The sequence below is a fragment of the Cornus florida genome, unplaced genomic scaffold (genome assembly GCF_030987335.1).
Source record: "Cornus florida cultivar Cherokee Brave unplaced genomic scaffold, ASM3098733v1 CherokeeBrave_3.0.0_Hap2_Chr02, whole genome shotgun sequence".
Lineage (NCBI taxonomy): Eukaryota > Viridiplantae > Streptophyta > Magnoliopsida > Cornales > Cornaceae > Cornus > Cornus florida.
This window is the reverse complement of record NW_026775572.1, coordinates 50,934,078-50,957,637: the sequence shown is the minus strand read 5'-3', so window position 1 is coordinate 50,957,637 and position 23,560 is coordinate 50,934,078. Positions and strand designations below refer to the sequence as shown.

At 34.8% G+C, this 23,560-nt stretch overlaps 1 protein-coding gene and 1 pseudogene across 7 annotated transcripts; one reads left to right on the top strand and one right to left on the bottom strand.

Moving 5' to 3' along the window:
* The first annotated feature begins 1,495 nt into the window (after positions 1-1,495).
* On the top strand, positions 1,496-12,227 carry LOC132294962 (26S proteasome non-ATPase regulatory subunit 2 homolog A-like; annotated as a pseudogene).
* A 2,763-nt stretch (positions 12,228-14,990) lies between these two features.
* Positions 14,991-23,215, bottom strand: LOC132294960 (serine/arginine-rich splicing factor RSZ22-like). Of its 7 annotated transcripts, XR_009478248.1 has the most exons (8): positions 23,070-23,215; positions 22,764-22,861; positions 20,978-21,066; positions 17,877-18,120; positions 16,836-16,964; positions 16,632-16,712; positions 15,870-16,103; positions 14,991-15,729 (listed from the first exon to the last, which is right to left on the bottom strand). XR_009478248.1 is itself a non-coding variant. In XM_059793008.1 (7 exons), exons 2-6 carry the CDS (start codon positions 22,850-22,852, stop codon positions 16,640-16,642), a joined length of 624 nt encoding a protein of 207 aa, XP_059648991.1. In that variant the 5' UTR covers positions 22,853-22,861; positions 23,070-23,215; the 3' UTR covers positions 15,754-16,103; positions 16,632-16,639. The 7 variants fall into 7 exon arrangements, 6 of the variants coding, with proteins under 6 accessions (XP_059648991.1, XP_059648993.1, XP_059648994.1 ...); XM_059793008.1 differs by lacking the exon at positions 14,991-15,729 and having other exon boundaries at positions 15,754-16,103; XM_059793010.1 differs by lacking the exon at positions 14,991-15,729 and having other exon boundaries at positions 15,754-16,103; positions 16,836-16,961.
* Positions 23,216-23,560: the final 345 nt, after the last annotated feature.

The window sequence follows — 23,560 nt, the reverse complement described above, 5'->3', positions numbered from 1 at the left end:
AGGCCAGTCAGGAAATTGACGAGCCAATGAGGAAGTAGGAGGATGACCCATATCCTCCGCCCCATCAGATTCAGTATCATCCACATATAGCCATTTTTTGGTTAAGTTATCACCCTTAACCATCACCCACTTCTTTCTCCGGTTGCCACAGCCAACCCTTCAACCCCTAGCCAACCCCATACTCCTTAAAGTCCAGCAAAGAAGATGTCCAATAATACCACACAGAAAACAAAAATATGTAGTTTTTCATACCTGACTTGAGCACTAGAGGCCATTCCAGCCGGACTAGTTAAAACAACATGACGCCGAGGAGGCTGCAAAATGTCCAACATACTCTTTTCGGACTAGGTTGTGATTGGAACGTTTCATTTTTTTTGGAAAAAGGTCCATAACCATATCGCTTTGTTTGGAATCGATTATTCTAGGATTTGGAAAAGGAATTTGAATTGGAATAGGAATTGGAATTAAAATGAAATTCTATTTATATGTTCGGAACAAATTGGATTTAAAATGGGATTTTGAATAAAAATAATATAATATCATTTTTGCCCTTGTTTAAATAATAAATGAAATATTTATTTTATTGTAAAATATACTCCAAAGTTACATCAAGAAAATCAAGAAAACAAACAATGGGAATGATTACGTGATGGAACTCTGAAATATGAAATTTATTATTATTTTTTTAAAAAAAAGAACAATTATTAAAGATAATATTGGCAATATGGGCTTATATGTGTGTGTGTATGTATATAAATAACTTATCTGTGTGAATTCTGAAGAATTAGATAATACGACTTTGGTACACAAATACTAAAGTATTGGATTCCATGACTTTTGTTACAAAAAAAAAGAGTAAAAAAAAATTATTGGATATGCTCAACAGTGAGAGGAAAATATATATACAGATTAAAACAATGGTATTATTATATAGAGAAAATGAAGGAAAACACTAGAGATTGAGATATGGTGGTAGATATTTAATAAGATATGGTTTAATAAGACGAATGGTTTAATAACAAGAAGAGGTTGGAGGGTTAATTAAAGAAATATATAATTAATGATTATTTATCCAGTCAAATCCTGACTTTTTAGATGAATTTGAAATAATTTACAATTAAAAATGTATTTGAAATCCTATAAATATCAAATCTCATTTGTAATTCTTGGTTTTAAACGAGACAAATTCTGTTTTCAAATCTAAATCCCATCAAATCCAGCATCCCAAGCTAAGAAAGGAACCATACAATTTTTTAAAAAATTATTATTAAATTAGATAAGATATAAAATATACTTTTAAAATTATTATTAAATTAGATAAGATATAAAATATACTTTTATGTGAAGTCAAACACTAATTACTAATTTAATAATAATTAGTAAACATAGAGAAGGAAACATACCTGTTTTGGTAACTAAACATAGGGAAAGAAACATAGCTTTTTGGGAAAGGAAAGAAACGATTATTTAAACTAACATATAAGTACTGGTTTTAGGTGTAGTTTTGTTTATTTCCAAAGAAGCAAGCAATAACGAAAGAAGTAAGAAAACAGTGGCTATGGCTCAAGCAAGCAATAACGAAAGAAGCAAGAAAACAGTGGCTATGGATCTGGATCCTGAGGATTTGGCGTTGAAGCAGAAATTAGAATTGTACGTCGAAAGGGTTCAGGACTCTGATCCGGAGATACAGAGGATGACACTTGAATATATGAGGTATGTAAATTTAATTTAAATGATTGTGTTTTTTTTTATCCCCATTATTATTATTATTATTATTATTAATTTTTTTTTTTTTATCCCCATTAATTTTTTTTTTTTGAACAAAGCGCATCAGCAGATAATGACCAATAAAAGAAAAAAAAAAAAATTAAATATAACCATGGTTAGATGTTACTCCCCTTCTCATCACCCTTCTCACCACCACATCCCAGCCTCCTACCACCGCCCCAACCATGCCCAAAAATTGAGAGCTAGATCCAAAAATTGACTTGGTGGAGGAGGTTCTGATTTTGGGCTTCAATAGGGTCGGTGGGGAAGAGGTGGTTGACGATCGGGTATGTATTACCAACGGCGACAGACTGTGTTAATCGGCGAGGAAAGAGCAGTACCACCGGCGCAAGCACTGGACGGCGATGAGATGTGCCGGTGCTCTTACTCGGCCGACGCCGTTTTGATGCCGACGACGGTGCTCTGTGTGTTAGAGAGGTTTTGGGCATGGTTGGGGCGGTGGTAGGAGGCTGGAATGTGGTGGTGAGGAGGGTCGTAAGATTAAACCATGGTTAATGTAATTTTTTTTTTTTATTTTACACATGGCATTCTCTTATTGGCTCTTATTGGTCCATGTCAGCATCAACTCTGCTTTTGCGCAAGCTTTGTCCTTATTTTTTTCTTTTTGTTTCTATAATAGTTTGTGTTGATAAAATTAAGGTGCACACTACTACTACCTTTATTTTTTGATTTTATAAAAATAATATACAAGATTTTGTCACAACAATTTTTTTTTTTTTTGGTATTTTTTTTTTTGAAAATTTCAACCATACCAGTTTATTCAAATAACGTGCATATTTAGACTGAGATCTCCTAGATAACATTTTTTTCCCTTTACAGACAGGAAATTCTTAATGCAACAAGCTCAATGGCTTCAGTTCCGAAGCCATTGAAGTTTTTGGGTCCTTATTATGGAACCCTTAAAGCTTTTTTTGAAACGATGGCAGATTCATATTTGAAGGTATATACTGTTCATATATATAGGCTTCTATACGCTACCATTGGCCTCCAATTATAACCCATCTGATTAAATTCTTATTTTGATGTAGAAACTTTTAGCAGATGTACTTTCAGTTTTGGCCTTAACCATGTCAGCTGAAGGAGAACGCGTATGTGAGATAACTTTAAATTTTACTTTTACTTCTTATTCATTGTGTCATAATAACACGATTCATTATACCATGCTTCTGTTATCCTTTGCATTATTGTCTATTAACACAATCTTTTGGGGGTCTAATGTAGAAGTTTCTCTGTTGTGTATATCTAAATAGATTATTCTACTAGCTTAGGGCCTGTTTGGTAGCTGTTTTGTTTTGGTGTTTTTGTTGCAGGGCTTTATTTTAGGCCCAAATACATGTTTGGTAGCCATTGTTTTGTTTTAAACAGTACTAAAACATTGTCAAAATTTGGGCCAAAAAATGAAACACCAAAATGGTGTTTCTTCTTGTTTCAATACTGCTGGCCCAATAAAAGCACTGTAGCGGAGGAAGTAAGTTAGGCCGATCACTGTAGCGGATGAAACAACTTTAAAAACGACTTGCTACAATCGACGCGAAATTTTCTCTCCTTTGAAACCCTAGAGTCTGGCGATTTGGGAGGTGACCCAAACGTACCTCGCGATATTGAAGAGTGCAAGTCCTTTGAAGCCCTAAAACATTCAATAATAGATTACAAGGAGAGGCAATTAGTTTTCTCTTTTGCAGTTGTGTGAGGCGATTTGAGAGGCGATTAGTTTTCTGTCTCTGTATTCAGCGTCAGAACGAAGCCCCAATCTTTCACTCTGTTCTCTCCCTCTCAAAATGAAGACGAGTTGTAGGCTCAATCTTTCACTTTCTTAAAATATTATCTAGTTTGCACTTACTTTCATGGCGATGTTGATTTTTTATTTTTCAATTTCTCCATTTCTAGGTTTTAGTTGAATTTGGATTTGTTCAACCCAGATTTCAATTTCTCCATTTATTTTTAACTTCTATTTCTCTCCATGAATTCATGAATTAACCAGGAATTCAATTACGGAAGCCATTGATTTGATAGATACCATTTTGGGGATGTATTGATTTGTACCCAAATATTTATATCATTGCTACAAAATTAAATTTTGAGTCCTGAGCATTTAACTTTAATAATTAAGTGTTTTTACATATTCAAGGACAAGTCCAAGTGCGAGTCTCGAAGGCGAAATTGGCTACCGAATTGAAAAATCAAAGCAATGTTGCAGAACCTTGGAATCAGGCTGCAAAATCTTGTGAGCCTCCAAATGGTCCGGGTGAACCTCTTGTGGTTGCTATTAAAAAACTTTAATAAGCATTGCTTGCAGGTACTAGCTCCTAGTTTCATTTTGTCTTACAATTTTTAGAAAAAAAATTGCTTCAAATACTGGGTTTTAGATTGTTTAGTGTGTGATTGAGTAAAAGTTGATCATTTATTTGATGCACTTATTATGTGTTCTAACATTGAGTAAAAAATTTAATGATAGGACATGTTGCTAACATGGTGATTGCGCCTAATATGTGAAGAATTGTAGCATTAGTTTTTACATATCAAAGTTAAAAAGCCTTAGTTCTTTCCTTCTCAGTTGAATGATTGTTGTGCTTGTTATTTCTTTGTTGATCTAATGCTACAACATTGTAAATTTGGCTTTAGGATCTAATTGGCATCTGAAATATATAAAATTCAGGAAAAAAATGTCATGAAAACTTGAGTTGGTGTGGATGGAAAATTTTGGTAACATGACTAAAAAAATTAATGTTTTTTACTATTATCCATTTCTGATCAAGTGTATACAGGTTCTTGGTAGAAGATTGGAGACAGATAAATTTTGGCATTACTTTTGCACAAAGTGGCTGCTCTCACACTAGAACCCATATTATTGCACTTGTCAATCCAAAACTTTACTTTAGATTTAATGAGTTTTACCCTAATGTAGGTTGAAGTAGGAGTTATCATTGTTTGAGAATTATGTTAGGTTGTATATTTCATTGCATTTTACATTATCTGATGCGTCATCAAACTTTTCTGAATTGTCACAATCTAATAATTGTTTGGTTCATTTGTTTTGGTGATGACTCCATCTTATCTCCATCATGATGCTTAGTTCAAACTATATAGCATTACCTAAAATGCTATAGAAATAGAAAGGAACAGATTTTGTTGTGGAGTTGAAGTCACGGGTTGAGAATAAATACCATGTTTGATTAGGTATTATTCACTATATTCGGATGGAAGTTGATGATGCTGTTTGTAGTAATGACAAATAAAAGGTACATTTGATGTGTGTCCGGGACTTCGGATGACCAATAGTGATGGGATTATTTTATTCTGTTTCCATGGAATTTGAAGGCGCATAATTTTTTAATATGGAGTTGTTCTAGAAAATTGAGTACTTGGGATTTACATACGTTTGGAACAAGGTAATGCCATTGTTCTAGCTTTGAAATAACCGTATTTCATCACATGTGCAGAGGATTGTATTTCTAGCTAGCATTGTCTGATTGCCTGACCTTGCTGCTGTGTACTACAATTGCTTTGTCTAATCTTCTTCGTGTGCTTGGTTGTGCATGTGTTTGGTTGCAGCTGTGTACTGGGATTGAGCTTGAGCTTGAGCTTGGGGTCATTTTCTCAAATTTACAACTGGGTTCAGTGATCCTTGTTTGGAGTGAATTGGACTTGTGAATTGTGACTTGTACTTCCCATTGCCAACATGTTGTTATCAGTGCCTTGTTATTTTAGAAAGTAGTTCAAATAACTAGTACAATGTGTAAACTGTGTATTGATGGATGTGTTTCAGATCAGTGGCAATATAAAGTTCAGATTAGTGCACAATATGCCGACAATGTTGTAAATTTATTTTTCAGAAAGCAGTTCAAATAACTAGTACAATGTATTTTTCAGATTATTGTAATTTTTTTTTTTTTTTGGTGTTTTGGATTAGTTTATATCATTTAAATTGTAATTTTCAGACTTCGGCCCAAACACACAATGACATATCCTGAATTGAATTAAACTTGGACGTCTCATGATTGCATAAAAGTTCTATTGAGATAAGTAGTACTAAAAACACTATTGTTGGGTTAAAAATACATTAAAAATATACAAAATTGAAGCAGATTATTCCAAACAACTTGTAAATAGGTTATTATAAATACGTTATAAAAACAAATTAAAAACAATGATAATCAAACATGGTTTTTTTTTTTTTTTTTTGGCAACAGTTGGAGTAACCAAACATGTTTTGTTTTCAAAGTTCTTGAAACGCATGACCTACCAAACATGTTTCTGTTTCCTACATTTCTACAGCAAAACATCGTTCCCAAATGTGTTTTCGATTTTTTCTCAAAACACTCCTAGAGCAAAAACAAAAACACTGTTTCTGTTTTAGCCAAAAACAAAACGCATGCCAAATGGGCCCTTGGTGGGTTGCATTTGACAGTTCATCTGATTTTTTGTTTCATTTGACAATTATTTCAGGACAGTCTAAATTATAGACTGTTCGCTTCTGAAGGCAACATTGGTTCACGGGGTCATGAGTATGTCAGGTGAGAACCATATGTCTTTATACAGTTAAAATTATTTATTCGCCCATTTTATTAGACATTTAGGTCTCTAAGTTTGGTACATAATTCTTATATGTAGCTTAACTCTAAATTATTTGCATGCCAATAATTAATTATTGCTTGTTTGTGATAGGAACTTAGCCGGAGAAATTGCACAAGAGTATGCAAAATGACAGGTTAGATTTTATATCATTCAGAAATCTTATGATAATCTTTGCTCATTGGGAACTGAAAACAGGTTTTTGATCAACCCTATATTGAATTTCGGTTTTAAAAGGGCTGTGTATTCACATGCATACTGTAGAATCTGAAATGTTCATAATGTTTTTGTTTATATGATCAAATTAGTTGGTCCATCTTTCTTTTCTCAAATACTTTTACGACAATTGTCGACATATATGTCGGGTGTGGGATCAGTGCTGTCGCAGTCTAGTTATTCACTTGTAAAGAAGTGTAATTTTATTGACTTTTTTATTTTTGATTTGGAATGGTAGTGACAATCTCATTTATATATACTACATTCTTTATAGCATTTTATTTGTAGTTATAATTGTTAAAGACTTTAACATATTCTTCCTTTATATGAACCATTGCAGGATGAAGAGGCCCCAATAGATGATCTAATGGAGCTTGTACTACAAATAGTTGCCTTCCATATGAAGGTATGACTCAATTGAAAGCTTTGAGTGGTTCACATACAAAAATACAGTTTTAATTGTTAGCATGGGTCAAATCAAGTGTTTGTAATGAACCTCTAATATTTTATTTCGGTATTGTGGCCGTTGTCATATAATCAAAGAACTATTGGTTTTTGTTTTTGATTAATTATTATTTTTTCTGCATTGCAGCACAATGCTGAATCTGAGGCTGTAGATCTTTTGATGGAGGTATATGACTGTTTTATTATGTCTTTGTATTTATTTCTCATCTGTGCATGAATTTACTATATAAAAATGATCTCTTGAATTATTTTAGGTTGAAGACCTTGATTTGTTACTGGAGTATGTCTACGGGAGAAATTATAAAAGAACATGCTTGTACCTAACTAGTGCGGCAAGGTAAGTAATATCTTATGGGCAAAATTGTAAATCTGTGGGGGACTTGTGGATTTTGTTGATAGTTTGAGATTATAGTCCAGCCGCTTTTGGCTTTTTTTTTTCTTGTGTATTATCGAGAGCGCTCCCCTCTTGAGCATCTTTGAATGAAATCTTACTTATCAAAAATTCTTTTTTTGGGTGCAGTGCATAAGAAATTGTTAGTAGATTACCAAAAAGCAGACATTGAGTAGTTAATTGGCATTTGGTTTTGATTTACTTCTACAGATGCCATCTTGCATCCTGAAATGAGTTCCGTAGGCATAGAATCTTTTGAAATAATTACTTTAATTATTTAATAATTTTTTTTAATTTTAACAAAAAAATATAAAGGGTAATCGTAGTAGAGAGATCTATGTTATAAACAATTGTGTATGTCTAATACACATTCATGAACAAACATCCATATTCTTGCTGACGTTTTGCATTTCAAAATAATGCAGATGTCTTCCTCGACCAGATGATATGCTAGTCCTAGGTATTGCATACATGATCATCCAAAATTTGAAGAATATCCAAGTGCACTTCAGATTGCGTTATTCCTCGACAGCATGCAGGTCTGCAATTTATTAGGAATATGGACTTACTTTATTTATTTATTTTTATTTTTTATATGAAAATTTGAAATTTGTGGTGTATGACCAGTTGCAAGTATTGTTAAATTTGTGATGAAATTAATAGAAAGGTTAAATGTTTTTTTCTTCCCGCATCCTTCTTTATGTTGGTTCTAAAATTTCAATGTACACCTTGGCAGTATGTAAAGCAGGTTTTTACATCTTGTGATGATCTGCTGCGAATGAAGCAATTATGTTACATCCTTGCTCGGCATGTAAGTATTGATTTTTTTAGTTTAAGTTATTTTCTCATCGTCGTTGACTTTTACATCTTTTTGCTGTGCAAATGAGGCCATTACCCAATATTGTTCCCATATATGCGGGGTGTTGGTAAGGATAGATTGGAGTCGGACCTAATCTTCTGCATTGTTTTTCATAAAGTGGTTACTCTCATTACAAGCCGCATTCTAATAATCGTTAGTCAAGTTTTTACCATTGCACCAAGCTTTTTCTTATTGCTGCTCGCAAACTGGAGACATACTACTTGTTTTGCTGCATCATTTCGTTGTTTAGTTATAGATGATGCAGTTTGAGTTCTGGTATGGATGGAAGTCGTAGTTTCCTTGATAAACCATTTATCCAGTTTGATTTTACCTGGAAATTATATGTACCTGTCTCTGTATGTTGTCTTTCTCTCATGAACATGCTATTCATGTTACTATTGCCATAGAGGTCTGGTGAACTTGTTCACACAATTAGTGGCATATTTTTCAAAATTTTCTGAGTATGTAATTTTAGCATGCTTTGCTTATTGTGTTTGCTTCTGATTCCTCTATAGTGTCTTGTCCATGGAGTGGCTATTATCAGTTGTGACTTGTGCCCTCCTTTTTTGTTAGATGGCTGATCTGTTTTTGCTAATTAGGAGATTAATAGAAATAGAAAGTATATAATAACTAATAGAAAGTATATTACTGACAGTCAGATGCCTGGGAATTGCAGTTTCTTTTTTCTTGCCTTCCCGTCAAGCATCAAGTTAACTTACCTTTTTTTTTTTTTTTTTGGTTTTTTCTTTTGAAAGGTCAATGATAAATTGCTTGCTTATTGAATTTCTTTCATGTAGGGTATAACATTTGAGCTTGATGACGAGATGACTACAGATGATGAAGACAGGGAGGCATTGCAAGAAATCATCAATAACACTAAATAAAGTGAAGGCTATCTTACCCTTGCTCGTGATATAGAGGTCATGGAACCCAAATCTTTCGAGGACATTTATAAGGTTGATCTAGCCATCCATATTTAATTATTGATGTAATTATTATTTTATGATGTTTGTTGCTACAAGTATGACTACCATCTTTTTGTTTTGTGGCTGTTGCGATTTTGGTTGTCATTCTGTTCCACTCACAAACAATATATAACTTCATTCCATTCTAAATCTAACGAAACTCATGATGTACTTGCTTGGATTTGTTTAGGCAAATTTGCTTGATGGCCGGGCTAGTGCTGGTGCAAGTGTTGATTCTGCCAGACAGAATTTAGCTGCTACATTTGTCAATGCATTTGTAAATGCTGGCTTTGGACAGGTGAAATTTTGTATTCTCCACGCGCATATGAACTAGTGTCGGTGGGTTTTTGTGACATCGATTGCTTTCTGGTTGCAGGATAAGTTAATCACAGTCCCATCAGAAGCTTCAAGTGGTGGTTCTTCAGGCAACTGGCTTTTCAAAAATAAAGAACATGGGAAGGGCAGTGCTGCAGCAAGTCTGGTATCTAGTTCTTTACTATCAGTCTTCTCTGTTGTGCATGAATGTATTGTCGGCGGACTCTCATCAGTATTCCTCATTGTAGGGTATGATCTTGCTTTGGGATGTTGATTCTGGACTTGCTCAAATTGACAAGTATTTCCACAGCAATGACAACCATGTCATTGCGGGTGCATTACTGGGAGTTGGAATTGTTAACTGCAATTCTAAGAATGATTGTGATCCTGTGAGTTTCACTTAGTATTTTTAGCATGCATAAGAACATCTCTATGACTGTTGATCTGTAGTTTGCTCACAGAGTTTCTTCTCCAGGCATTGGCACTGCTTGCTGATTACATATATAATGAAGATGATTCTATCAGAATCGGAGCGATAATGGGCCTGGGCATTGCTTATGCAGGTGCTCAGAATGAGCAGGTGGATCCCTTGATTTTTGCCTGCTGATTATTTTCTATTTCACGGCAATAATATAATGTGTGGCTGGCATGAGCTACCTCTTTTTTGTTCTTTAAATTTGAAAGTTGCATGATTGGAATCCTTCAATCTATTCAACACTGTGATTGCATTCACTGTAATTGCATAGATTGCAACCATAGATTGTTGAGCATATGAAGATTGTTTTGGGATTAAAAAAACAAAAAGGGCTTACAAAGGTTACTGACTTGGCCGATTGTTTCATTTTCTTTAAAATATGTTTTGTTCCTCTTGAAGCCAACTTATCTACATTCATTTTCCAGATCTTCAGTAAATTGGCTCCTATCTTTGGAGATGCAAAAGCACCCCTTGACGTGATTGCATTCACTGCAATTTCGTTGGGCTTGGTATATGTGGGTTCCTGTAATGAAGAGGTTGCTCAGGCAATTATATTTGCATTAATGGACCGAAGTGAGTCAGAATTAGGAGAGCCCCTTACACGACTTTTGCCTCTTGGACTTGGTCTTCTATAACTTGGGAAGCAGGTAACATCAAATTACAAGCCGCGGTTTCCTTTTTTCAGAATTTACTATGGCTGTTGGTTTGAGTTAATTAAGAATGAGTAATGCTATCAAGTGAGCTCCCTCATGATGAGCTATGAGTTGTCCATATTTTAACCACTGTATTGAAAGATGCATTAAATAATTCAGTTGATTTTTCACAGATCTCAAAAAACTGTCTGAATCCAATGGTAAAATATAGAGAGCTTATATCTCTTGTCATGAGGGAGCTCTCTTGATTGCATTACCTCATTGAGAATTATGCTCTCTGAGTTTTCTTATTTCATTTTGTGTTATATTTGGAAAAAATTTAGTACAATGTGTAAACATGATACTTAAAAGCTATATTTTATTTTTGGGATTCCTTTTTTATATCTAACAGGAAAGTGTGGAGGGAACAGCAGAAGTTTCAAAGACATTAAATGAAAAAAATCAGAAAATATTGTGATGTGACCTTGCTTTCGTGTGCCTATGCTGGAACAAGGAAATGTGCTCAAGGTATTTAATAGCCAGTGAATTGCACTTTTAGATTCCTGTTACATGCATGAAACCTAACTGTCTATTTATCTCATAGGTCCAACACCTTGTAGGTCAGTGTGGGCAACATCTTGAGAAGGATGCAAACCATCAGGGAGCAGCTGTAGTTGGACTTGCTATGGTAGCAATGGCTGAAGACCTGGGCGTTGAGATGGAAATTCGCTTAATGGAGCATCTGTTACAGTACGGTGAGCAGAGTATCAGAAAGGCAGTTCCTTTGGCCCTTGGTCTCCTATACATATCAAATCCTAAGGTCAATGTTATGGACACATTAAGTAGACTTGGTCATGATACGGATACAGAAGTAGCAATGGTATGGACATGCAAGAGCTAGCTTTATATCCCGTTGTTTTCATCGTCTTCGTTTCAGTATTGTCAATAGAATTTACTTGCTTTATAGGCTAAAGCCTTAAAATTTGTTTTTATTGTACAGGCTGCCATAATCTCCTTGGGGTTGATAGGTGCAGGAACCAACAATGCTAGAATAGCTGGCATGCTTCGGAACCTTTCGAGTTATTACTACAAGGAAGCTAGTCTTCTCTTCTGTGTAAGACTTCTCCCAAGCTGCTACTTTCGGAAATTTCTCTTGAGCCACTTACAGACACACACACATGTATGTCTTGTCTTCATCTCTAAGGTTCTGAACTTGCAACGAAAAAGTACTTAAAATTCTTCTTTGAAAGTTTTATAAACTTGTCTTATATTTTACGTGTGTGGGTGGATACTAAATTTCACCGTTTTTGCAGGTATATTCCCCTTTCTCCTATGCTGGAGGGTTTTGTGATCTTAAAAGAGAATCCAGGCTACACGGAGGAGCAATAGTTAGTTATGTTGATCGTTGTGCAAGTGAATCCAACCTCCTTCATTCTCTTGTTTTTTTTAGGGGTAGTAATTTTTTTTAAGAATGATAATTGAGAAAGCAATTATTATTATTTTTTTTGTACAAAATTGCATCAATAAAATGAAAAGCTTTTAAAGTTTATATTACAAGATGACGTGTGCAAACCTTGTGAATAATTTTGGCTCTCGAACTTGAAGTGCTTGTTACACTACAACTTAAAAGCACTACCCAAGCCTAGTTGATGCCCATTAATTGGCTATGAGCTTGAGCACATGTTTAATCTAAAATGCAATTCTTAAAATATTTTTTATACCAAGAATTGCATTTTAGATTAAACATGTAGTCAAGCTCATAGCTAATTAATGGGCATCAACTTCTATTAATTAATATTTTCTTCGTTGCCACACACCGGCATGCTAATAAAACTTCAAATTTGAGCTCCCAGAAACATACATATTTAGCTAATGGCATGAGAAGACACTTATAGGTGTAATAAATAATAATTGACACAACTTTTCAAGATTAATTAACAAAGCCAAAAATAATAATCTATAAACTTTACAAAATATAAAGAGATGGAAAGAGCTAGATTGGCAAGAGGTGAGCGCGAGTGCAATCAAAGATCACCAGTCCTTTAAAAAATAACAATCAAGCTCACTACAACTGTTCTCTTGGGGCACACGAGAAAATAAATCAACTCTCAACTCTTAATTGCCGAAAGATGCTGAAGAAAAATTCCAAAATATGTAAAAATGTAAACAATATATAATGAAAGCTCATGAAAACTCAATAGAAAGGAATAGACCCAGATAGAGAAAAGTGTATAAAGACTAGTAAACTTTTTATAGAGGTTTTTTTTTTTTAACATTACAGGATGGAGAGCCTCTAGAAGCCAGATCTCCAAACACATTCGGCTACAAGAGACTTTTTGCTCAACAAGTGATCGACAACATTGCCTTCCCGAGCCAACCAAGCTAAGGAAGCACCTTTACAAATCTCAAGGCCGGAGAGAAGAGACATCATGAAAGACGACCAAATACTGTACTACTCCACATAAAACCTTTGACAGCTTCAAAACTACTACTTTCAAGCATGCTAGTGTCCAAGAATAAAAAGGGATACTCTGTAAGTTCTCTTGACAGAAAACAAGCCATCATTAATGGAAGCACCCCAAACTCCATCCATTGAAGTTAAGAGGAATTTGAAGAACGATGTCACGATCTCTCTGATTAAAATGTTGATTAACCCGGACGGACAAAATTCCATTTATGTATGAGTCGAATGATCAATCAAATTAGCAACTGAAAGAGGTTTTGAGGTGACTGAATGATTGGTTACTCCAGGAAGCCAATTATCCGACCAACAATTGACCTTTGACCCATCTCCAATTCTCCATTTCATCCTGACCAGCCAAGACACTCCTCCACACCCATGAAGCTCTGGCTTTGTTAGCAGCATCCACAAAATTACAATTTTTTTTTTAGTATTTTTGCTTGAAAGATTTAAACAAGAGCTTTTTGGCCAGCAAAGCCAAATTGAAAGGTTCCACATTTTTAAAACCCAGACCACCATTAGCTTTAGGCTTACCTTTAGCTTTAGGCTTGCAGAGATTGTCCTAGCTAATCCACTTGATCTTGTTAGATTTCTCCTCTCCACTCCGGCCACCAAAAATTAACAATATGGCTTTAAAATTTAGTATAGGAAGTTTGAAATAAGCTAGGACAACCGAAAGCAATGCTTTAACCATCACACCTACATATAAGCACTTCACTTTTCCCTTTCCCAGGCGATGTGGGATTGTGCACCCATAACTGGCCAGTGTGGTAGTCGGTCAGTATCTCGCACCCGCCCACAGCACACCCGCCCACAAGGTCATTACAATCCAGCCCCCTTGGAGGCCCCGGCGTCCTCGTTGGCACACTTCCGGCTGGATCTGGCTCTGATACCATTTGTAACGACCCAGTCCACCATATAGTATGATATTGTCTGTTTTGGACCTAAATCCGCACGGTTTTGCTCTTGGGTTTTACCCCACCCTTCCGGCCTTAGACAATAAATTACCTTTGAGGATACTATGTCCGAGATGAACTTCTTTTGGGGTTGACATACAGATTTCAAAGCCACTAAACCACCTTTAAGTATGCTAGAAAACCACCTTTAAGTATGCTAGAAAACTGCAGTTCTCTCCTTCATCCTTAAATGGTTGTTCTCCTTCTCCATACCTTCCTACCAGTAACATATAATTGACTTGCTATGATAACATCCAAACATTATAACATCTGAAAAAAGCCATTAAAAGCTAAAGTACATGAATCGATAATTAATTCGTTAATGTGCTGTGATTAATAAAAACCACCACACAACCATTGTTGGAAAGCTCTCTTCTTTATCAATCAGAAAAGTCCCAATAATCCTTGTTTAACCTTCTCAGCATGAAGAGAGCTCCAAAGGAGAACATAATAACATCACTCCCAGAGAATAATCGAAAGAAAACCACAAGTACTTTGGAATTGGTCTTGCTAACAGCTAAACTCACTTTGCTATATTTATAGTTTTGCACAGATCTCCTCCTTCATCGTTGGTTAATCACAGTTTAAGTAACCAGCTTACTAGCATAAATTTTGACAGACATCAACAAACAGACCAAAATTATTAGTGACCCAATAGTGAGCTTGCAAGGAAGAAGCCTAACTAGTGAAATGCTGGGGGGTACCGAATTTCTGGGAATTCCACGAGAGTCTTTGGAGGTTAAAACCCAATCCCCCAGTCAAACCAAAAGAAAAGAACCTAAAATAGTAACGAACAAAAATTATAAGAGAAGGTAATGAATTTTATTGTCCTTAGATTCAATTCATGAAAATCCAAGTATAAGGGACATTTAGTCATTTAGTTTAAAAAAAGATGAAGAAAAAGAACCACATTTATTAAAATAGTGGAGTGTATTATCATTTTCCCAAGTGCAAAGACCTACATGACCGTAATTAACAAAATAATAAAGTGTTCTAAAACAAATTGCAATTTCAGCAAATGCAAGAACGAACATTCATGCACAAAGTACTCATCGAACCACGGTCACAAGTGAGCACCACAACAACAATTGAAACGCGAAGGTTTCAATTACTTTAGCCTGAAATGGAGACTTACAAGGCAAGAAACATGAAGGTGCAGTGCGCTAGCCACTCTAGTACAAGTGGCTGAAGATCTTTGGGTAGGTTATCGCAGTAACAGTTACATAGCCATTACTTTCATTTCCTTGAGCGACTATGAAGGTAATACTCTCGAGCCACTACGAAGGTACATCTCTTTGGGAAAAGTCACCACATATAATTCCTACAGTTCGAGTTCACTACCGCAGCTTGAAACATGGTTACCCAAAGAAGAATAAAAACCTTCATCTTCCTCTACCACCAGGCAGAAAGGGTCTTAACTACAACATCAGAAGCTTCGCTACAGAAGATTGCACATAAAAGTGGTGCACGCAACCAACTTCCTCAACGTTTTCAGTTTCAATTGAGAGTCACTCATTAAGCACAAGGAGCTATGACGAGGGGATGATGGGGTGCAGAGAAGCAGATGCAGAGACTATGCAGTGGTAAACCATGTGCATTAAGTGGCGAAATGTTGCCGTTTTAGCCGAAAATGACTTCAAAACACAAAACATGGAATCTTTTAGAAACATCTACTTCAATCATATTAACGTTTAATAGAATTTTAGAGTAAAACATATAAACAGCAGCAGTATAGCAATTAAAAGAACAAAAGCGACTTCCAAGTTTCAGTAACCTGAATAGAGCAAGCTGACGCTAAAAACAGAGGCCAAAGCACCCATTTTGGCAGCTTAACAATGCAGAAGCCGTCCAAAGCCAAGTTCAAAACACACCCATTTGTCATCACATGAACTCAAATAACCCTATTCTTGTTTGTTATCAATCCTATCAGGACTACATTACAGCAGAAACTTCATCGTTTGTTGTTCTTCCCCAATTAGCTTCAGTTCCAGCCCCCAAGTCCTAATCACTGCAGAAAAGACCAACTCACATAAGCTTGAATGTAAATTATGTTTCTTAAATATACAAATAGATAGATAGATAATAAGATATATATATACACACACACACACACACACACACACACACAGAGGGAGTCAGAGATGGTCTCTTGCACACAGTAGATTCTAATCTGGTGTCTTTAACAAGTGATGCCCAGCTTAGAACCGTAACAAATCAAACCTATGTTTGAGTTTCCACACCCTCATCATCAAAACATGATTTCTCCCTCCTTGTGTATATATTGAGGGGAAAGGGAGCAATGCCTCCATCCAAATGACCATTACGGATCATTTAATCAAACAATTGATCCAGATGGTTATAAATTGTGATTCTTTTTACAAGTCCTCTTTCTTGACACTTGTCAATTCAATCGAAGGTCGAAACCAAATGACAATTAACAGCACCAAATAGCAGGACATTGGCAATTAGTAAATGGCATGAGATTAATTGCTGAGCGCAGCCGAGGAAAATTTCCATGCATGGAACCATGACATACCAAAAGCATTAAGGTAAATCACGATAACCATGACGATATGGAGGTGACCTGCTGTAGCCACGGACAAAACCAGGTGACACACTGCATGTGTGAGAACAATAACTAGTGTATGCATAAAAAAAGTTTTTTTTTTTTGAAAAAAAAGAAGATAAAGAACAGTGAAAGCATATTTGAGAAATTTTGGTGTCTGGAACAAGGACATACCCGTTAGCATAGGGTGAATCACGGTGAGAGCGGCGATATGGTGGCGACTTGCTGTAGCTACGGCCCCTGCGAGGAGATATGCTGCGGCGTCGAGGAGGAGGAGACCTTCTTCCACGAGGGCTGTAACTTCTACCACAAAGTGCAAATTTTATGACAATATATAATCTTATACACAAAATTGTCAATAATTAGGATTCTCACGATGCACTCATTAAAGACAATAAAATACTACCATCAAACAGTTTCCACAAAATTTCTGCTAAAACTACATAGAAAGTATGAAAAGTAAATTAATATATATATAGATGTTTATGTGTGTGTGTAGTACTACTTTTTATTAATAAGACACAAAAGGAGAGAATGTTAAATGAATTCAATTACTTGTCGACAATAGCACAAACTACAGAAAATGCTGCATATAAATGGAAAGACAAAATATGCTATAGACTAGGTGTGATACATACGAATAAAAACAAAAACAAGTGAGCTAGAATGCAACAGGCATAACTGCAGTTCACACAATAGAAAAAAAAAAAAAAAAAAGCATCAAAAGGTCCACTAGTGGGTTGTGTTGGATTTAACAATGCATTCCTTGAACCCATAGTGTTGATAAGAATGATTAATATCATAATACTTGGATTGATTCAAAACACACACACATCAAAGAGAGCGCATCATACGTTGATTCTTATAAATTGCTGATCATGAAATATAGCAAGATCCCCAAAACCACTTGGAACAGATTAAACATTCAAAAAGATAGTTTTGGTGGGGGGTGGAAGAGGAGAGACAATAATGTAAAAGTAGTTGGTTTGAAAATAAACAGAAAAACACATACAGTATATATTATATAGATAACAATAACCGCATTCATCTAACAGAATCAAGCAGATAATAATTAAAGATTAATAAAAAGACAGAATCAAGCTGATTGCATAGAGAAAATACATGTTTTCCAGAATTTCACGATTGCAAGTCAGAGAAGGCTGTAAGGTGTCAAAAATAAAACAGAAAAAATATGGGGAGAACCATGGAACGCACCTACGCCCATAACTCGGACTTCTACGACGTCGAGGACTGGGGCTTCGACGATACCCACTTCCTAAGCCTCGTGAACCAATGCGCAAGCGACACTCTCGGGCAAAATGACCAGGTTCACCACACTCGTAACACTTCAAGTCCTCGCCTCCACCACGTCCACGCCCACCACCACCACCGCCTCCACCACGACCTCCACCACTTCCCTTAGAATTGTGTGAAAGCTCAACACGCCAGCCGTTTTTCCCTGTTAAATCAACTTTCATCTAAATGAAAACCTCAAAGGTTTACAGAGCAGGATAAAAACAAGCATCATTCCTCATAATTAATAAATGATACAAAAGATTGTTGTCTAGCATAATCTACAGTAATCCTGAATAATACAAGAATTTAAATGTAGGACAACTAAATAGCGTTGACAATTAACACACAAATTATTACTCATGAAGGAGGTCCAGTTACATGAAACTCAGCCGGAGCCAAAGAATTGTCTCAAAGAGCACCCATAAGAGGGAAAAAGAAACAAATTGACAATACAGATCAGAAAATTCAGGTAAGATATTCTTCGGTCATTAAAGCTATATATATATATATATATATTGAGCCAGTCACATGAGACTTATCTGCAGCCAAAGAATCATCTTTAAGAGCATCCATGAGGGGGAAAGAGAAACAAATAGAAACAATATATACCGGAAAATTCAGGTAAGATACTATTGGGGCATTAAGTTATCCATGTATGTTATAAGCAATTATATATATATATATATATATATATATATATATATATATATATATACAGACATTCTCTATATCCTTTGAAATCCTTATTTATCATCCTCTCTCTCACTCTCTCTCTCTCTCTCTCTCTATATATATATATATATATATATATTGAGCCAGTCACATGAGACTTATCTGCAGCCAAAGAATCATCTTTAATAGCATCCATGAGGGGGAAAGAGAAACAAATAGAAACAATATATACCGGAAAATTCAGGTAAGATACTATTGGGGCATTAAGTTATCCATGTATGTTATAAGCAATTATATATATATATATATATATATATATATACAGACATTCTCTATATCCTTTGAAATCCTTATTTATCATCCTCTCTCTCTCTCTCTCTCTCTATATATATATATATATATAAATTCAGGTAAGATACTATTGGGGCATTAAGTTATCCATGTATGTTATAAGCAATTATATATATATATATATATATATATATATACAGACATTCTCTATATCCTTTGAAATCCTTATTTATCATCCTCTCTCTCTCTCTCTCTCTCTCTATATATATATATATATATATATAGAAACAAATAGAAACAATATATACCGGAAAATTCAGGTAAGATACTATTGGGGCATTAAGTTATCCCTGTATGTTATAAGCAATTATATATATATATATATATATATATATATATCTACAGAAATCCTTATTTATCATCCTCTCTCATATATATATATATATATATATATCTACAGACATTCTCTATATCCTTTGAAATCCCTGAGAGAGAGAGGATGATAAATAAGGATTTCAAAGGATATAGAGAATGTCTGTAGATTGAGAGAGAGAGAGAGGATGATAAATAAGGATTTCAAAGGATATAGAGAATGTCTGTAGATTGAGAGAGAGAGAGAGGATGATAAATAAGGATTTCAAAGGATATAGAGAATGTCTGTAGATTGAGAGAGAGAGAGAGAGAGAGAGAGAGAGGATGATAAATAAGGATTTCAAAGGATATAGAGAATGTCTGTAGATATATATATATATATATGAGAGAGGATGATAAATAAGGATTTCAAAGGATATAGAGAATGTCTGTAGATTGAGAGAGAGAGAGAGGATGATAAATAAGGATTTCAAAGGATATAGAGAATGTCTGTAGATATATATATATATATATATTCATGAATGGACTTACAAGGCATTTCAAAGTAGTCCAGTGTAGTATGTCATTTAGTGAGAGAGGATGATAAATATATATATATATAGAGAGAGAGAGAGAGAGGATGATAAATAAGGATTTCAAAGGATATAGAGAATGTCTGTAGCTCATGAATGGACTTACAAGGCATTTCAAAGTAGTCCAGTGTAGTATGTCATTTAGTGAGATCCCATGGGACATGCTCCATCCATGGAGCAAGCCACTCATTGATGATATAGTTTCAGTCAATAAAACTAAAGTATGAAATGATGCTTTAGAATTATCAGAGTCAAATAGGATTCACTAACAACAAATTTCAACTGAGGCGTCATGGAGCATGTCATTAACTAATGATTTAGTTTTAGTCGATGAAATCAAAATGGGGAAACTAATAACGTACAATTGTAGGGAAGCAATGGTTATACTACTAGCAAACTGGGAATTTAGAATGTTGAAAAATATAACTTGGTAATAGGATTAGATATGGGAACAAAATGCGTGAACTTTATGTGGAAATATGGAAACAGATCCACTTGCAATAGTCAAAATTACATACTGTGGTATATGACAATCAATTTACCACAAACACGCTCAAGCAATCTCACCTAACAATTCATTAAAAAAAAAATGTTATGTAACTAAACTATTAGACTACCAGAAGATATAAGGGGAGATCTCGAAAACAGAACAAACCTATATGACTTATTATTTCTGAATAAAAGAATTGACAAATTAATTATCTACCAATAAAATTCATGGTGATATAATTTGAGTTGTATAGTTTGATACCTAAAAAAAATAAATGGAAATGATATTCAGAGAGAACATCAAGTAACAAACTAACATTGCACTTTGCAGTATAAGCAGTAAAAACTATGCCTCCACTGGCAAGAAACGGGCTTTTTAGGACATACCCCACAATTATTAATCATTAGCATGATAATTCCAATTAACATTCAAGGCATAGCTAGAAACTGCTTATGTATTGCACAAATTATAACAAAAAATACATGAGAATAGCACATTCCAAAAAAGTAACTAGAAAGGTTGGATCAGTAGTATTAAACAAAAGTAAGTGAAGAAGGCATTAAAACAATTATCAAGTTTTCTTGGCAACTGATACTGACATAGAAAGTATACTTTGTACTTACCATCTAATGCACGAATTGCATCTAAAGCGTCCCTCCGATCATCAAACTCAACAAAGGCATAACCAGGCGGTCTTCTTGCAACCCAAACACTGCATTAATTCCATGGACATGTAAGAGGCCAACAACAATCATAATGCAAGATGAAAAAGATAAAAGAAATTCACCAAAATATTAGGAAAGAAAAAAGGCCAAACCCAAAATAAGTGGTATAGCACAAAAATTTTCGTCAACCTCTTTACTGCACATTGAGAATAGAAATAACATATAATCATATGAAGGAAATTTTCATACATTAGCACCATCTATGCAATTTACACATGGCCAGCTATTGTGGTTAAAACTATGTAGTCTTATTTAAATTTGCGGTAAATCCAAACTCATGCAAAATTTTAATGTTTTATATAGGCAAACAAAATTGTGAGATAATTCCGTTCATATAAATACTCAATATAGCATTGACCATGTAGATTTCATGATGATGGACAGTGGTGACAAGTGACAACCAGAACAACAGCAATATCATAAGTATATATCAAGTTACAAAAATCAGATTGTGTAGGTAGATGGGTGTGCACCTGAACACACTACACAGGCAAGACATAGCATCTAAATTCTTAAACACATTTTTTGCCAGGTAGACCCGCACAAAACAAATGGAACGACATAGATCTACAGAAATATTGTTGACAATAGAATCAATTTTAGCAAAGAAAATTATATTTTGTCCCCTGAACAGAATTTACATTTTGTAGAGGAAATTTTGAGAGGCGGCCACGGTTAAGGTCCGACACAGGCTATGTGCTGACCAGCAGGATCACACAAGCATGGACCTAGTCCGAACTTTTGAATATGGTTCAATAGCTTTTTCTCGTGCTAGTACCACAAATAGGATCACGGGTCGACCCTATAAGCATGCTATACAAATACAATAGTACAGCTTTTTAGAATTTCATTAATCGTAAACTGGAAGAATAAAAAAGTGAATTTAACCCTATTCCCATCCAAAATGATCTTGGATGAATGTGAAAATATGAAAACAAGCATAATTAACAAATTTTCAAACCCAAAATGCTTTCATAAAAGATGAACTCATGCATGTTCCAGGATTCAATTGTAAATATATGATATAACAAGCTTCAATCAATATGCCTAGCATTAAAAGATATTCATTCTCCCAAAAGAAAGCATAGTCAATAAGAGGTACCCTGTGAAGCCAGTTTCATTTATATCAAATTCTCACTCATTTAATCCTAGTGCAAAATGAACATTTAGGCATGGGAAAGATTTACCAAACTGATGTATGGGCGTGCTAAAACACAAGCCCCAGAACCCCAGCACATTTTAATACACTCAGGGTAGCATGAGCATGCCTAAGAATATATAGTTTCTTTACACCAAAATTCATACTTCCAAACGTTTTTGTCTTAAAATCTTTTACATGCATCCAGATAACAGATGGAACTATCTGGATTGTACGAATTGTCAAATAATTCACAAGCATTAACCCAGCAAACAAAATTCGTAGGCATGTCATGGGCATGCCTGTATCAAGGCGTCAGATTTATGCGTGCCCAAATTTTATTAGATGACTATATGACTTATGGTCTATTCAACTTTTTTATTTATTTATTTTTAAACAAAACACTAAAGGCAGAAACAAACTAATTCATGTACCATGCGAACATATCAACCTCAAGACGCACCATTCACCAATATTTCAAACACATATTAAATAACATCACATCGAACACATATTCAAGAGAGTCTTATAAAAAATAAAATTCACCTCCTGAGAACGCCGTAGATTCGGAATTCATCTTCGAGTTCTCTTTCTGAAACTCGCGGATCCAAATTCCCAACATAAACTCGAGACATTGTCGTGACCTACCCAACATACAACAAAACGCCTAAACATTACTTTCTTTCCTGAGAAAAGAAAATTTCCAGCAAATTTTCCGTAACAACAAACGGAACCTTTAGAAACCCCTAGGTTTTGCTGATACGAAGTCAACCAAAAGATCCAAAACTAGAAAAATATATATATATAGATCTGCAAGCGATCACTAACTGAAACCCGAAATTGATAGCTTACCTTGCAAAATTCTTACGGTTTGTGCCTCAATTATAGAAGTGCGACTGGCTCCGTAACAAATCGCAGAGCCCTAAAACCCTAATACGAATGAGAGCAACTGGTGTAGCTTTTTAAATTGGGCAAAATTAGTTAAAAAACACTTGCATTTGACATTTGTGTGCAAACAATGTGGAGCAGTCACGTGAACAAGTGGGGCACACAGCAATAAAAACTAATAAGGAATTGCCACGTATTCTCTGACTGATAAAGAATGACATGTGGACAACAAAATAAAGATAAAATTATTTATTTTTTTATTATTTATTATTTTGTCTCTCTCTTGGAACTTGCAATAACAATTTCCAATTCACAAAACTGGAACTAAATAGACTTAAAATTATTTATTTTATTATTTTTTATTATTATTATTTTTTTGTCTCTCTCTTGGAACTTGCAATAACAATTTCCAATTCACGAAACCCAAAAAAATACGTAATAATAAAAAATATGAA

Bases quoted from the DNA above. Each gene is read 5' to 3' on its own strand.
- LOC132294960 (XM_059793008.1), bottom strand. From the start codon at position 22,852: ATGTCTCGAGTTTATGTTGGGAATTTGGATCCGCGAGTTTCAGAAAGA. The intron at 18,121-20,977 runs GTAAGTACAAAG...TTGATTTAACAG, and splicing joins TGCAATTCGTGCATTAGATG to GGAAAAACGGCTGGCGTGTT. The intron at 16,713-16,835 runs GTATGTCCTTGT...TCACACATGCAG, and splicing joins GATTCACCCTATGCTAACGG to TGTGTCACCTGGTTTTGTCC.